The sequence below is a fragment of the Canis lupus genome, chromosome 10, assembly GCF_011100685.1.
Source record: "Canis lupus familiaris isolate Mischka breed German Shepherd chromosome 10, alternate assembly UU_Cfam_GSD_1.0, whole genome shotgun sequence".
Lineage (NCBI taxonomy): Eukaryota > Metazoa > Chordata > Mammalia > Carnivora > Canidae > Canis > Canis lupus.
This window is the reverse complement of record NC_049231.1, coordinates 33,251,487-33,268,315: the sequence shown is the minus strand read 5'-3', so window position 1 is coordinate 33,268,315 and position 16,829 is coordinate 33,251,487. Positions and strand designations below refer to the sequence as shown.

At 45.3% G+C, this 16,829-nt stretch overlaps 1 protein-coding gene across 3 annotated transcripts in view; it reads left to right on the top strand.

Moving 5' to 3' along the window:
- Window positions 1-12,725, top strand: part of POLR3B (RNA polymerase III subunit B) — a 107,401-nt gene extending 94,676 nt beyond the window's left edge. For all 3 annotated transcript variants that reach the window (XM_038550792.1, XM_038550791.1, XM_038550793.1), the window contains 5 exons: window positions 6-109; window positions 707-873; window positions 4,521-4,634; window positions 7,675-7,848; window positions 12,276-12,725. In XM_038550792.1, the coding sequence (XP_038406720.1) occupies window positions 6-109; window positions 707-873; window positions 4,521-4,634; window positions 7,675-7,848; window positions 12,276-12,405 (689 nt within the window). In that variant the 3' untranslated portion in view covers window positions 12,406-12,725. The remainder of the gene's footprint in view (window positions 1-5; window positions 110-706; window positions 874-4,520; window positions 4,635-7,674; window positions 7,849-12,275) is intronic.
- The last annotated feature ends 4,104 nt before the right edge of the window (window positions 12,726-16,829 follow it).

Sequence of the window (16,829 nt, the reverse complement as noted above, 5' to 3'; positions counted from 1 at the left end):
CCCAGGTGTTTGCGGCTTGATCGTCCCGCAGGAAGACATGCCATTCTGTGATTCTGGCATCTGTCCGGACATCATAATGAACCCACACGGCTTCCCATCACGAATGACGGTCAGTACATTTCTCAAAGGTACTGCTTTAAGGAAGAAAGCAGCAGTGGGTTCGTAGGAAGTATTAGCCATGTGACCCTGAAACTTATTTTTAGAAAGGGCCTTTGACCCTCTTGCCACATCACTAGGTTCCCCCAACTGTGCTGGGTTACTCTTCCCTATGGAGGGCTCGCGTGCGGAGCAGGTCTGCCCTTCCCTTTGAGAGCTGTCTTCTGAGGGATGAACTTAGCCCACGGCAAAGAGAGCCTCTTGTATTGACCCTAGTGGATCTCCCTTTCCATGGTTGTTGTTTGGCAGTCTGGCTCCACCACTTAGCAGCTATATGACTTGGGAAAGCTGCTTAACCTGTGTATACTTGAGCTCCCTCGTGTACAGGGAGGGAAGTAACTGCCTGTCTCAGTTTCTGGGGGCACAAACCTGGGTCCCACATGTCAACCTTAAGGCCACACGTTAAGAGAGCAATATATACTTGCCACTATTAATTTATCACTCTTATTAATAGTAGTAATATCACAGTCTTTGGGGGGAGTCGGCCACAGCTAAATAAATAGATCTTCTACACCACAGGAAGGGGCTCACTTGGGTTGTTCCATCCCAGGTGGGAAAGCTGATTGAGCTGTTGGCGGGCAAGGCTGGTGTGCTGGACGGGAGGTTCCACTATGGCACTGCGTTTGGAGGCAGCAAAGTGAAAGATGTGTGTGAAGACCTCGTTCGCCATGGTTATAACTACTTGGGGAAAGACTTTGTGACATCTGGCATTACAGGGTAAGTACATTTGTAGACATTTTTAAGAAAAAGTTTGATTTTATTAGAATAAGAAGTCAGAGTCTTTAAGGTATACCTTAAGATGAGCTTCACTCTTGTAAGAAATCGGACACAAGAAAATCTAAATTTGCTGTGGAGGTGTTAGCTGATGCTACAGTGATCATGTTGCACTATGTCAGCATATCAAATCAACACATAGCACACTTTAAACTTGTTCACAGTTATATGTCAATTATATCTCAATAAAACTGTGACAGGGGCGGGGAAGGGGATTGGGGATCCAAATTCACCAAACTGATAAATTAAGGAGTGGTGCTTTACTGGTGAGGCAATCATTTTAAAAGGAGAAAAGACTTAATTTACCAACATAGATTTTCTATACAATTTTTAATTATATATAATGCAAAATCCCATAACTATTGAACTTTCTCTGCATTAATAGGACAAATATCAGGTAAATTGTGCTCAGATAGCCTGAGACCTGACATTTGCATATTCATTCACTGGTGTGTGAAAGATCTAACATGTGCTAGGCATTAAGTATATAATGGCAAATAGAATAGGGTCCTTAAGCTGTGGAGCTAACCAATGATATTTGTTTCTAGACTTATTAAAAATTAAGACAAAAAAGAGTCCCTTCTTAGCAGAGCCTACCCTGACTCCTTAATCTGAAACTACAACTCTGTATTGCCCATTTCCTACTTTATTTTTCTCTCTAGCATCATTATCAAATACCCTGTGTAATAGTACTAATACCATTACCTGTCTCCTCCGTGAAAGCAGGGCTCATTTGTTTTGTTGGTTGTTTTATTTCCTGTGTCTGCACACAGCAGACTCTCCATAAATATTTATTCAATAAAGAAATGAAAACAAATCAGTACAAACAGCTCTCACCAAAATGGAGGCAGAGAATGGGTTAGGACACCTCTGTGAAGTGGAGTGTGTTCCAGCAGAGGTACAAAAGGTGAAAAGAGTAGCCCATTTGAAGACTGTTTCTTGTAGAGGGGAGTTTGACACCTTCCAAGGGGAGGTGAGGCTGCACAAGGGGAAGAATGTTCTCACGGGCAGAGCGCTTGCTCCTCCCATTAACTTGGGAGAACCAGAGATCCCTGAAATTCTCGTAAATGACAGACTTTTGAAACTTGACTCACACATGGTTTTAAAGGATCAACTCAGTTTCTTAAGTTAAGACACACATTGTGTTTTGTGCCAGATAAAACTCTGGGACATAGTGTTTATACCATTCTTCTGATGCTTCAAACTGCTTGTATACAAGTGAAACTGGGCCTGAAAGTATATGTAAGAACCCAGGACTTGATTTGGTGCTGCACATAGATTATCCAGGTGGGATTAAAATGGTCAGAATTGGTATCTGTTAAAAATATTGAGTGGTCTCTAAAATGTTCTGTCCGAACTGTGGTAACATAGATTTCCTTAGGTGTGTCATACCTAGGTGTTCTAGAAAATCACATTACAGGAAGAGAGTAATGGTCCATTTCAAAAGTGATTCATTGAAGTAATTGAGGTCCACTTCAAAATTTGCATTTGCCGTGGCAAAACATGGTCTTGGTTTTGTTCCTCATCCAGAAATAATGCAGAAGTTGACCAAAAAGTGTACAGAACAATGAATGAATTTGTTTGGCCTGCTGAACGTAGTTTTACTGAAAAATTTGGATGGGTTATGCTCTGCTTCCCATAGATAACTTTAGGCTCTGTCTACACCACCTTCCTCTGTGCCCTAGCTAGTATTTCATGTCTGCCAGTTGTCTCAGGGGCAAAGTTTGAGAAATAGTAGTGTAGCTTGTGAGTTGAAAGTTTTCCCAAAGGGCTTGCAAACACATTCACCCACCAGCTTCACCCCTTGCCAAATTCTTGAGCATAACTAGAAGGGAAAATTGCACACGCCTCTCTTCAGTGGGTGATGGATGGCATTAGGTGAGTCTACCAGGAGCAGCCACACCGAGGAGGACTGGAATCATTGATGATCAGAGATGGAAAGGACCTTGCTCTGACCCCCTTGTACAACTAGGAAACTTGGGATAAGGAGGTCACATAAGGACTGCATGACAGAGCTGGGACAGGGGTCATGTCTCCCGACACTCCGTCTTTTGTGCCCTGCAGTCCCTTCTGTGTCCCCATGAATTTGGCCATCCCTTACTGGCACAGCGGCTTGGAGGCCAAGATACTGGTGCTGGTGGTGCTGAGGGTGCTAGGAGGTAAGGCAGGGGCGCAGGGGCCTCCGCATGGTGCTCGTGGCCTTTGCTGTTTCCGCTCCTTCTTGGTGCCATGGCCCACACGTGCACATACAGTGTTTGAGCTGGGCCAGCGCGGCTGGGAGAGCCCTAGACATGCTGCCCTGCTCACCAGCTCTCATTAACCCCTCAGACTCTCTGTGCCTGTGCCTTCATCCTCAAGATAGGAAGGACAGTGGCTCCCTCCCCTGATGCTATATGGAGCAGGTGGCACATGGTAACTTCTCCCCTTCTTTTGAGGAGGTTGTGGGGCAGTTAAACTTTCTTAGAGGCACCAACCTCCCCCCCACCCCTGCTGTTGCTCCAGACTAAAGGAGAAAGGTTTCTTCTGTCAGAGCACTGAAATAGTCACCGTCTTTTATAACCCTTATTACAGTTTTTCTAAGGATTCATTGAGTCAGCTGCGTTCTAACAGACATTTACTGAGCACCAATTCTGTGCCAGGCAGGGTCACTGCTGCTAGAGCCGTAGTGACCAAGGAGACAAAGTGCTGATCCTGAGGCGTTCCTCATCTGTGATGGGGAAGACCTATAATAATCGGGGAAATAATAAATGTATGTTATAATATCAAGTGGTGACAAGTGCTCTGAAGGTAAAACCAAGGTAAGAGTTGAGACAATGTGGGGGCACACTGATGGTGGGGTGGGAGGAGCACTCCTTTACATAAGGTGATAAGGGAACAGGAAGTCTCTGGGGGTGAAATGTTTCACAGCCATGTGAATACCTGGTAGAAGAATGTTTTACAAATAGTAAGTGCAAAGGCCCTGAGGCAGACAGGCTTGCTATGTTTGAAGAGCAATGAAGAGGCTGGTATTACTGGAGCAGAATGAACAATGGGGAAAGGGAATAGGATGTGAGTCTGAGAGGGGCAAGAAGCAGATTATATTAAACCTTATGGTGTGATAGAAAATTTGGATGATACGGATTCTGAGTGGTAGGAAACCATATGGAATTTAGAGCAGAAGAATAACTTGCTGTGATTTACATTTTAGGAGTCACTCTGGTTTGTTTTGTGAAAAACAGATTGTTGAGGGACAGGAACGGAGGCAGGGAGAGCAGCCAGAGGGCTGTCTGTGGGGGTCCAGGCAAGAAAGCCTGGTGGCCGGACCTGGGTGGGGGGTAGGGGTGAAGGAAGGACCATCCTGTACGTACTTATTCACAACCTTTTGAGTTTTCATTTATTAATGAAACAGTAGGTCTTCTGATATATCTATGGTGTGTTTCTATTTTCAGATATAGCCTTCTCATTCCATGCAGACTGAAAATCACCCTCCCAGTCACTCATGAACCCGTTCTGGAACAAACCAGGCCCTGCCAGTAAGGGGTCCTGGAAAAGGCTACCTCTTCTTAACCCAAACCTGATTTCTTAGCCCAAAACTCTGACATTTCTTTCAGCGAGCCCTTAGAAGCATACATCTATTTTGGCCCGGTGTACTATCAGAAACTGAAGCACATGGTGTTGGATAAGATGCATGCCCGAGCCCGGGGGCCACGAGCTGTTCTCACCAGGTAAGAGAAGGGCAGTTACAGAATTTATAATGCAGCCAAGTCTATCTTGCATTTCCTAGATGCAGCAATAAGCAGACTCAGCGAAGTTTTGGTTTCCTAGAAATGTCAAAATTTGGAGTGTTAGACATCAACAGGAATGCTGTGTGTCTGCTTAGCATGAAACAATAGCGGCTGATTCAGAATCATTCCAGAGGCTTGAGAGCAAACCCCTCACTGGTCCTGTCAGTAGTCGCTGAATATAGTCCTTGACTGTACCTGTCTGCATAGACCATCTTATTCAAAGAGGTTCATATATGAGAATGTGGACACACTTACAGACCCACCGCATTACACACATGGATACACCTGCATGCTCCCTCGTATACACAGAAAACACAAACATACAGTGTTTGGGAGCCCAAGCCACAGCTGTCATTTATTAAAACTTCTGTTACTGGAGCAGAAGATCCTGCACTGGGGTCCAGTGTGCCCCATTCACCAGTGTATTCTCCACTCTAAGCACAGTGTTGTATGTTAATGAATGGTTGGGTATAAATGTTGGGAAGGGAATCACAAATGCTAAGTTTCGTGTGTTCTGGGTACTACATTTTCTGGCTAGAAAAGCATATTTCAGGGCATTGGTTCTCCACCACAAGCACTTTGGCCTCCCAGGGGACATTTGACATCTTGGGATGTCACAGCTAGAGGTGTGGGGAGGGAGCTACTGGCACCTGGTAGGTGGAGGCCAGGAAAGCTGCTGAAGATCCTACAGTGCCCAGGGCAGCCTGCACCACAGGAAATGACCCAGCTCAGTATGAGGTTCGTGCCAAGGCTGAGGAACTGCTCCCAGGAGAGGGAGCATAGGCCTTGAGGCCAGATAGACATGGATGTGAACTCACCTCTGCCTCGTAACTTTACCACAAGTCTTGGACAGATCACTTAGCTTCTCACAGCTTCAGTTTTTCTCATACGTCAAGAGGTGACAGTAATGCCCACTTCACAGCGTGTGGGGAACAGTCAGATGTTCAGATACGGAATGTATATGGTGCCAATCCATGGGGGATGCTCCATAACTGCCCAGGTCCCTGCCTGCTTGCACTCATCATGGCTCGATGTTCCATATAGGGCAAGGGATTCAGGGCGAAGCAGTCAGTGTCTGACTTTACTTTTTTAAACCAAGGGAGAGGTATGGATGACTCAGTTCCATGACCATTTAAAACTGAGTAAATGCACATACCTGTTGAAATGCTGTGTGTGGTCCAAATTGCAGAAGAGGGAAGTGAAGTCAAGATTCTCAAGACCCTAGTGACCCAGCAGTGAGACCCAACTTGGTTTAGGTGTTCCTGTCCCTTGAGCGCTGTCCCTCTGGAGCTTCCGTTTCAGTTAGAACATCCAAAAACTATTCCAGAGGAATGAGTGTCAAACAGTTATTTTCTATTTTGTACTTTGTTGTGTACAGAGTTATTACTTCTGTGCATTCTGTGGGAAGACTACCAGGGGTGCATTTGTCCGCCCACTTTTTTGATTGATTTAATCCAAGTTTTGGTTTCTGCCCACATGTGATCTAGCCACCTTCACTTGTCCAATGGCCACAGATGGAGGGACTCCTCTCCTATCCCAGGTATTCTGTCAGCAGATAAAGACAGCCCTTGTGCTCAGTGATGAAGTTTCCACTACAGTGTGTTCATTTTGATCATTTGTAAGTTTTTCACACGTAGATTGTCTTTGAAAGAATAATCTACAACTTAAATTGAGCTCCCAATATAACTTTGGCAACAACAAAAGGTAAAATTTCAGCATGGGTTGGCATACGCCCTGTTTACCTTTTTAAATCTAAAGCAAGCTTGAGGGAACCCTGGGTGGCGCAGCGGTTTGGCGCCTGCCTTTGGCCCAGGGCGCGATCCTGGAGACCCGGGATCGAGTCCCACGTCGGGCTCCCGGTGCATGGAGCCTGCTTCTCCCTCTGCCTGTGTCTCTGCCTCTCTCTCTCACTGCGTGCCTATCATAAATAAATAAAAATTAAACAAAACAAAACAAAATCAGCTAGCCAGGGCAGCCCTGGTGGCTCAGCGGTTTAGCGCCAACTTCAGCCCAGGGCCTGATCCTGGAGACCTGGGATGGAGTCCTACGTCAGGCTCCCTGCTAGGAGCCTGCTTCTCCCTCTGCCTGTGTCTCTGCCTCTCTCTCTCTCTCTCTCTCTGTCTCTCATGAATAAATAAATAAAATCTTTAAAAAAAAAAATCAACTAGCCAGGGAGCTCAATTTTTTCTTTTCTTTTTTTTTTTTTTGTTTTTTTTTTTTCTCTTTTCCTTTTTAATAGTTTGTGTCAGCACTACCTGGCTAGGGCTGCCTGTGCTGTTTCAGAATCCCCTGATTGTCCCTGCACCCTGGAATCCTTTTGAAGGATTCCCAAGCACGGCAGATACATAAGCCACAGGGAAGCTCTTCAGGGGACTCATAGCTCCCAGCTCACCCCCGTCTGAGGAGGAATGGAACATGTTCATACATGAAGGACAGCTCAGACAGTGTCTGATTCCATGTGATTCCTGATCTATTCCAAATTTTAAAAAAATCCATTTGATTCTTTCCATGTTTGTTTCTCAGTAACTGGAGCCCCAACAACTACTGGGGGACCCAGGCTTCCTCCACGCTCTCTTCTGTATAGTTTCTCCACTTTCAGACAACAGAACTGAAACATCTCTGAAAATACTCCAAAGACATTCTTCCCTGATGTGAGGACAATAACAGTAACGGTATCATGATGGTGGTAGTATGATGATATGTTGATTTATTATTCCATCACATAATATGACTTCTTACTACCACTTAATAACAGTAGCAGCCACTAGTATTGTCCTCCCATGGCTCTTTGGGAGCCTTACATCCTATGTTGTACAGATGCGGCTGAGGGGCAGGCTGAGCAGCTCCTCAGGTTACCGTCCCGTGAATGATTTGAACCAAGGTGAGCCTGCTCTGGAGCCTCGTGTGCTTGGCCAGGACGGGATGCTGCCCTTTGTTGGTTCAGCAGAATAATGACACATCTGTCTGATTTGTCTCCAAGGCAGCCCACTGAAGGTCGGTCTCGTGATGGCGGTTTGCGTCTTGGAGAAATGGAACGTGACTGTTTAATCGGCTACGGAGCCAGCATGCTCCTACTAGAGAGATTGATGATTTCAAGTGATGCCTTTGAAGTTGATGTCTGTGGGCAGTGTGGACTTCTGGGGTATTCTGGCTGGTAAGTGGGTGCCATATGCCTCTTGTACCGCACACCTTGCCTCTTAAATCATAGCTCAGGAATCGACCCCAGATCCCACCCACATATTACCCATACTGCCCCATCCACGCACTCCTAGAACTGGGGATTTTATATGTATCTGTTTAGTTTGTCTGCCTAATGCTCTGCTTTCTACACACTAGAGTTTAAATACCCAAGGAGTATGGACTTGCTCTTCTTCTTTTTTTTAAGATTTTATTTTGCAAGTGAGTTAGAGAGAGAACTAGTACAAGCAGTAGCGGGGAAGGGCAGAGGGAGAAGCAGACTCCCTGCTGAGCAGGACTTGGGACCCGATCCTAGGACCCACAGATCGTGACCTGAGCCAAAGGCAGACGCTCAACCAACTGAGCCAATTACGCACCTGATTTTGTCTTTTTAATATTTTTTCAAACACCTTTTATCACTGTTTACCTGTAAAAAAATTGCTAGCAGATCCATTGTCAGATATGAGAAGTACAGCATGTTGTAACTAGAACTTTTTAGAGAACATTTTGTTGAATGCACTTATTTAACTTCAAACCCAGAGAGCCCGGTATGTTGTGCAGGTTACGTAGCACATTGGTGACCAGGACCAGGACCTGACACCCTGGCCCCTTGTCTGTGCTCCAGCTGAACAGCAAGCTGTTTTACACCATGAATTCCATGATAGCAGAGCCTAGGTCTGTCTCAGGCACTCACTCAACACACAGAGTTTGCTGAGTGCCAGGCACTCTTCCAGGCCCAGAGTGCAGTGGTGAATAAGACACATGAATGACTGCTCACAGGGAATTTACCTTCTAGTTCATTCCAACTACATTGGAAGCCCTCCTGCAGGGGCTCCCTGCTCAGTGGGAGCCTGCTTCTCTCTCCCTCTCCTTCCCCCTCCCCCTCCTTGTGCTCTCTTGCTCTTTTTCTCTCTCAAAAAAATCTTTAAATTTATTTTTTTTAAAAAGATGAAGCTACATGTTTGTTGGTTTTGTTTGTGTAGACAGAGCATCTTTACACCTCTTAAGTGGAGAAAAGGTGTTCCTTGCACTGAGGAACAGCTACCGTGCCTTGGGTTAGTCACCTCTTGTGACCCTGACTGAGCCTGTTGGCAGGAGGACCTGTAGCTTACCATCTCCACTTACTTTCCTACCAGAGATGAGGTCTAATGAGGTCTGAAGTGGGTCCGCAGGGACAGGAAGCTGCCTTGACTCCCTAGTCAGCCTTCTCCTGACCTCCCAGAGCCTCTTCTCCCCAGGGATGCATCATCCCCTGGAGGAGAAAATTAGGCCCAGTTGTGCAATCCTTGCCAGAGTTCGAGGGCTTGAAGGTTACCTGGGCCACCTTCCCCTGCTGAGTCTCCCCTCAGTGAAGCCTCCTTCTCAGCCCTACCACCCTAGGCCTCCAGTTTCTTGGTTGAATAAAGCAAATCAAGAGCCAGAGTGAGCAAGCATCTTCAAATATAGTATATGCCTTGCTTGGTAAATGACAGACCTTTTAGCCAATTATTCAGTGGGTTTTTGCGTAGAAGAGTTGATGAGACTTGTCCATGAAGAAATCATTTCATTTAAAAACGAACACAAGAGGTGGCCATTTGCAGCTCATTCCTTTCATTAGGTTGCAGAGACAAGTGATATGATTCTAAGCATGAGACTGGCTCTTGTATCAGTGACTGGGGTGGGGATTTCAATCCGGAGATTCTATTCGCCTTTTGAAATGCATATTGAATTTGTGTTTTATTGTCCTGGCTGTGTAACAACGGCCACACAGTGTAATAGGAAGGTGCCCGGGACCAATGCCACTGTGCTTGCATCTCCAGATTTGGCACAAGGATTTTTAAGTCATTTGCTTTGAAAAGATGGTACAGAAGAACCATTTTATTAAAAATAGGGATCAAGAAACTTCAGAATGGATTTCCTTTCCTTCTCCATCCTCCCTGCATTTTCTCCTGTGCCCCCCACCCAAAGAAGAGAGAGAAAGAGAAAGCAATAGACCAGATTCTCTCACGTACTTTGACAACCTTGCCCTCTCTATCACTGAATCTTCAGGGAAACTAATGAAGGCAGTAATTGATCTCAATATTATTCTGTTAAATTCTTACCTTCTTTCCTGCTTCATTTCTGTCTCATTTAGAGATCATGTGATGGCAGTGCCTGATTTTGAAGCTCATGTGTGTCATGTGTATTATATTTGAAATCCTTTGAAAGAGGGCTAAATCAGGTTACACAGTTTAAGGGTATTCTCTGTAATTAAACAGACCTGGATGTAGTGTGTCTGATTTTGAGTGGCCCGCTTGTACCCTTGTTGCCAACAGAAAAAAATCCTAATCTAGTCTGGTAGTCTTAACAGCCTCCTTGTGTGCGGCTGTCTGGCAGAGGAGCATAATGATGCTGTGCCTTTCCATCATTACCTGGGCGTGTGTGCTGGGCAGTGTCGGGGGAGCACGGGCGTGTGTAGGAGGAAGTCGCTCTTTAATGAACAGCACAATGGAGGCTGAGTAATTAGAGCAGTTCAGAACCTTGAAACTGGCCTTTTGTCAGTGATTTGCACATTAGTAAGGCATTGCTATGGGGATGTTTACAGCAAGACTGTTGTTCAGCAGTAGACGTGAGGGGCATAAGTCACAAAAGAGAGGTCCGGAAGAAAACTGCAGAGAAAAGAAAATCCCTATTAAGATAATTAGCTCATAGAGGACGTTTCCCTGGACAGTCATTTCTCATGTGGAACCACAGCTGCCTTCTTTTGCTGCCTTTGCCCTAAAAAGTCAGTTTATTTTATTGTTTTGGGTCAAGCTTCTTCCTTTTGAAATTGTTCCAGACACAGGGTAAGGTAACCAAAGGGCTTGTAATTTGTATGTGTGTGTATATGTATATATATTTCTATGTATGTGTGTATGTAGGTATATGCATTGGAACACTTTAAATGATGGAGAAATATTTAATAATAGAGAAGGTTTGAGGGCTTCCTGGATTATGAAACCAGCACGTATGGAAATTTTTAGAAAGCTTGAATTGAAGTTGCAGAGTACTATAGACAGAACCAGCAAGAAGTTGCTTCAGTTAAAACTATTTCTCCAATCTAATTAAAGCATGAACATGATTCCTGAATAAATTAAGTCAACCAGACACATTAAAAACATAGTTCTTAAATGATAATGCATTAAGAGGTCTTTAGGTGCAATCTTTTAGGAAGAAGTCTTTCACCATGTTTGTGTTAGTACTGTTGATGGGACCCAGCACTTTCTGTGTGTCCTCAATTCTCCACGGGGACCACACTGGTGGCACAGGCCTGTGCCGGCTCATCTTTCCCCTGTCCCTTCTCAAGAAGCTCACATCTGTAGCGTCACTCACACCACACTCAAAATCTTAGTACTTTTCTTTTCTAAAATATTAAAAGCTTGATTTTGGTGATTTTATAAATGATCCCTGTACTTTATAAGGTATTCAGTGTTATAAAAAAATAAAGAAAAAATGTAAGTAGTCACATTAATTCTCATCCCAAAGATGACCACTATGAACATTTTAGTGACTCTTTTTGGGACATCTGTTTGTGAGCCTTAGCTGCCCCAGACTCGAGGTGTAGGGTGAGGTCCTATTTTGGTCTGAAACCTGAGAGGATAGTTTGCTTTCTCCCTGGGGAGACTCTTCATTAGTTGTAGCCATTAATTAAGAACTAAGTTCGGTTCCCTGGCTCTTCCTGAAGGAAGAGAAAAGAAAATTCTAATTGGAATAGACATGTCTTGATCAGGAGCACAGGCTTTTGTAGGGATTTGATGGAAATATATGCACACAGGGAGAGCATGTTGTAAGTACAGTAGCTTCTACTAGTTGAAATAACCAAGCTTGAAGAGTGCTGGAAAAATAAATAACATTTGATGGCCACCACATTCTATATGAAAGCCTTGTGTTCCTCATCACACTGAAAGTGTCTCAGTGACAGATGAAATTGTAATTGTTGAAAATCATGCCTTGAAGAGTATAATATAATAAATTTCTATCAAATACTTGGAGATTGAATTGATTTTCAAAGTTTTCAACAATGAAAAAGTCTAAGTCTGAGTGACTTCAAGACGGCTCAGATTTCTGGGCCTCACTCAAAACAAGTAAATTGGAAAATGTTTTGCATTGTAAAGAGAAAGATCTAGAAACATGGTAGTAACTGAATGAAATTGCACGCTTTTAAAACTGCAGGAGTGATAGGTGTTTTGTTTTTCCTTTTGCTTCTTGGATGCTGCTTTTTGGGGACTGAGGGAGACTTGGAGGGGGCACAATGTACATATCTGGTAGCAGGCAGGACTGAACCCCAATGAATAGAATAGACTGATAGGATGGCAGTAAAACTTTGTAGAGAAAATTCTTACTTCTATATGCAGGGCTTCGTTGCCGAGTCACCGTCCCTCTAACATGTACTGATTTGGGTTTCAGGTGCCATTACTGCAAGTCATCATGCCATGTGTCTTCCCTCCGCATCCCATATGCCTGCAAGCTGCTCTTCCAGGAGCTGCAGTCTATGAACATCATCCCCCGGTTAAAACTGTCCAAATACAATGAGTAAGGACAGAAAAGGTGATTATTTAAAGAGAACAACCGGTAGTTCCAACACAGTGGATAGTAGAGGGGATTGAGGACCACGTCTCCTTCTGTAATTCCTTTGAATGTACCCCCTCAAAGAAGAAAGATGAGGAGGCTTTCTTACACTAGGGATGGACCACACAGCCTTGATCAGTGAGCCACGGGCACTGGGAGATATATGCTGCCAACACGGACAGTGATGCAATGTCTTGTTCCTGTACTGAATGCGATTCACAAATGGATGTGACCTAAAAGATAAATAAACTTTTATTTATGTTCTGGTATCTTGACATCTACTCATGAGAAAGATCAAGTGAATGGTTATATTTTTTTAATATCTTTTTTTTTTTTTTTCCCAGAAACCATTCCAGGCAACTCTGATAATTTTGAGGAGAGTTCTCTATCCTTCTAGGAAGTTTTCAGTTCTCTAACAAAGATTAGAAAGTGCGTGTTCCAAACTGAGACATCCTTGAGGAAAAAAAATTGTGTCGGGTCGATATTTCTATAAACTAGCAGATACAGCATTTGAATAGGTGTTTGAGAAATACCATAATATGAAGTGGCCAAAATTGTTGAGTTCGTCCTGCTATGGTTTTCTTTTTTCAAGTTATTTGTAAGTTCCTTGTTTTAACAACTACCAATTAGATTCCTATTTTAGGTAATGATAGAGTAAACTTTTTCAGGCCACCCTCGAAGCCCTTTTCCCCTCAAGGATTTGCCATGTTGGAAGTGGCACAAGGACAAGAGACTGAAAAGCCACACCAAAGCGCCTGAGAGGCCACAGCCCTGACCTGAGCTTTGGCAGAGCACAAGAGCTGGAAGACAAAACCGTGAGCTCAGAGTTGCCCAGACACCCAAACAAGAAAGGCCAACATCCCAAGTAGAAAGAAAGCTCATTGAGGTGAGCCCAACTTCTCTACCACCTTTCCCTTTTATGAGTCTGCTCAGGCTGCCACAACAGAATACCACAGACCAGGTGGCTTACACAACAGAAATGTATGTTGTTGCCATTCTGGAGGCTTGAAGTCCAAGATCAGAGTACTTGCCAACAGGTTTGGTTTCTGGTGAGGACTCTGTTCCTTTCTGGCCACAGATGGTCACCTTCCCACCGTGTCCTCACACAGCCTTTCCTTGATGTGCATGAGGAGAGCAAGCAAGCTCTAGTGTCTCTTCCACTCCTTGAAAGAATTCCCTTTCCTGTCACATTATGGCTCCTGTGACCTCACTTAACATTAATCACCTCCTTAAAGGCTCTACCTCCACACACAGTCCCATCGGAAGCTGGGGCTTCAACATAGGAGTTTTGGAGGGACACAATAGTCCTCAAGGCATTTGCCAACTCGGAACGCACAGGTGGAAATACTAGCAGTGTCTGCTCAAGCTGAACGTACCCAGCAATCTCCCTCATAGGTGTATGTATGCCCAGCAGACGCATATCCATACATGTCACCAATGGGCATGTACCAAAATGTTTCCCACAGCATTATTTATAGTGGTCCCGGTTTATAAATAATCCCTGCCCACTAGCAATAGGATAAATGTTGGTATGTTCACACCATGGAACACTAGACAGCAAAGAAAAAACTTAACACTATTATAGATACATCTCACAGCTGTAATATTGGGTAAAAAAAAAACGCACACACAAAACAATACATACTGTAGTGGTTCCATTTAAGGTCAAAAATAGGCAAAACTAATCCAAAATCTAAGAAGTCACAATAATAGTTCCTGTCTGTAGAGTGGGTGGCTAATGAGTGGAGCAGGAAGGCCTCTAGTTTGCTGGTAGTATTGGCGGGGGGCGGGGGGGGATGGATTGAGTGTTGGTTACATGGGTGTGTTTATTTTATGAAAATCCATTGAGCTATATACACAGGATTTTCCATTTTTCTGAGTATGGTATACTTTAAGTTTTAAAAAAGGACACAGGTTCTAAATCTGTGTTTGTCTCTTAACTTCATAGCTTTGTTACCCCAAATAGAACACAACTGTCTTCATTCTTTTAGTTGCCTCATTTTTTGGTTTCTCTCATCTTCAAAATGGGAATGATACTGACACCTAGGGCCTTTTTAAGATTAAATGAGATAATACATCCAAAGGACTCAGCACAGTGGCACCTAACAGATGTTCACAGATGTTTGTCATGTTTTCTTTGATACCATTCTCCCCCACAGCGCTGCTGGGACAGTCCATAGCCAGTACCACTTCGTGGGAAAGAGGACAGGCAGATGCTGAGTTTGCTTTGGAAGAGGGAGTTTGGAAACTGGGACCAAGTGCGGAAACTGTAGGGTTTTGCACAAACTGCCTGGGTTGGTGGTGATAGGAAGGCAGGAGGGTGGGAGGGTTAGAGAACGCACTTCCCCGGAACAGCCATTTACCACAGACATCAAAGTGAGGCCTGTTGGCGGCACGGGAGTCCCGGAATAGCTCCGTGGAGCCCTCAGAACCAGTTCTCAAAACGCTTCCATGTGGGGAGAGTCAAGAAACGGATTTCAAAAGAGAGAAGAAAAAGGCCTTGATTGGGTGCTACATAATGGGATAGTTTTCAGCTGCTTCAGAGCATTTGGGCCCAACACGTCTATTTGCCGTAATGAGTCACATGAGAATGAGCATTAGGGCTGGTGGCTGGGCCCATACACCTCGGCCTCCTGAGTAACAGAGAAGCCCGTTTCTGAGAGACCTGTAAATAATTTGTGAAACGGATGGTCAGAAAAGTGACTGTAAAAGTAGCACCTCTTTACCATCCATATTTACTCCATATGTGTCTTGAAAACACTTTATTTCATTTGCTGAACAAAAGTTGGGTTTTTCTATATTAGCCCCCACAGGGCCAAGTTGGTGGGAAATTAAAGTCAAGCTTTAAGTTTAGGCAGTTTTTAATTGAAGAAAGAAAAACAACAAGTGGTAATCCGGAAGTATACGCTGTTTGTTGCCAAAATCAAGCTATTCACTGGGACCTCAGACACAGGCTCCAGGAGCAATTAAGAGATTTGCTTCAGCAAATCAGATCTATCGTGACCAGGATATCAGGGCAGAAGGTCTCAGAACAACCAGAAACTCACATGTTCACTCACGAGGCTAAGATCTCAGACCACGGTCAGAGGAGTTAAAGTATTTTTCAATCCAGGTAATAGCTCTAATTCTATGCACAATAAATTTTAAGTCTGGTTAAGTCCCAATCATTCACGTTGATAGAGGCAAGGAATGGTCTGAATATATTTAAACAGATGAGGGATCCAAATTCTTTTGTGTTGGATGCTGGGGTGAAGTTTATACTCACGTTCTTAATATAAAGAAACGTGAGTGAAGCCTTGTTGCATCTGCTGTACTTTGGTGACTCCTATGAACGCTGTATTTGAAGAAACTGGATTTAAGTAATGACAGATCCCGGAGGGTCGGGTAGCCTGGCCACTGGAGTGTTCCTCAAAGTGTGGTCCCTGGACCAGCAGCATCACCCTCATCCGGGAGTTTGGTAGATATTTGCTGCGACCCCGCAATCCCTGTCTTAACAAGCCCAATGCAAGCTAAAAGTTGAGGTCCACCCTTGTGAGCTACCTGAAGAGTTTTGGATCCTGTCCTTAGAGCCAGACTTTGGATTTTTCGGGAATGCCAAAGCACCCCACCTCTTGGGAACTAGCCGCCCACTTTCCTCTCTTTTTTGCTGGTGTTATACTCCTCAGGCATAGCTTGTATTGGCCTGCCCCTCCTGCTGGCTCCAGCCCCCCACCCCCGGCATCCCCCAGTCCCCCTGGCATTCTCTGACCCCCCTGGCATCCCCTGGCCCCTCCTGGCATTCCCCAGACCCCCTTGGCATCCTCTGACTCCACCTGGCATCCTCCAGCCCCCATGGCATCCTCTGACCGCCCCCCGGCATCCTCTGGCCCCCTCGGCATCCCCCAGCACCCCCACACCGCCCCCCCTCCGGCATCCCCCGGCATCCCCCGGCCCCTGCACCTGCCGGAGGAGAGCCTGCACGGAGGACGCGGGTGGGGACGGCGAGAGTCGCTGGAGGATGCGCTGCTGCTGCTCACCTGTGCGGGCTCGGTGCGGGCTGGGTGCGGGCTCTGGCCTTCAGGTGTCTGCTCCCCCCGGCAGCTCCCCCCGCCCCCCGCCGCCCACCAGAGCTGCTGCCAGCCCCACAAACGGAGCCTGCATCAAAAGTGGGCCCTTCTGAAGTCACTGCTGGGAAAGCCAGGATGTCTGTCTCGACGCCGGCTGCTCACCCCAGTCCTCGCGGGTCCTCGCGGGTCCTCGCAGGGAGGACACAGTCCCTCTTCCAAAGCCAAGCACAGAGTCAGCAGATGCCCTCCGGCGAGCAAGGCTTCCTGGGGCCCGCAGGGGTAGTCTGGTGCTGGGCTTTTCCGACTCTTTCCAGATGCGGAGTGGCTCCCCTGGCCTCCACCCATG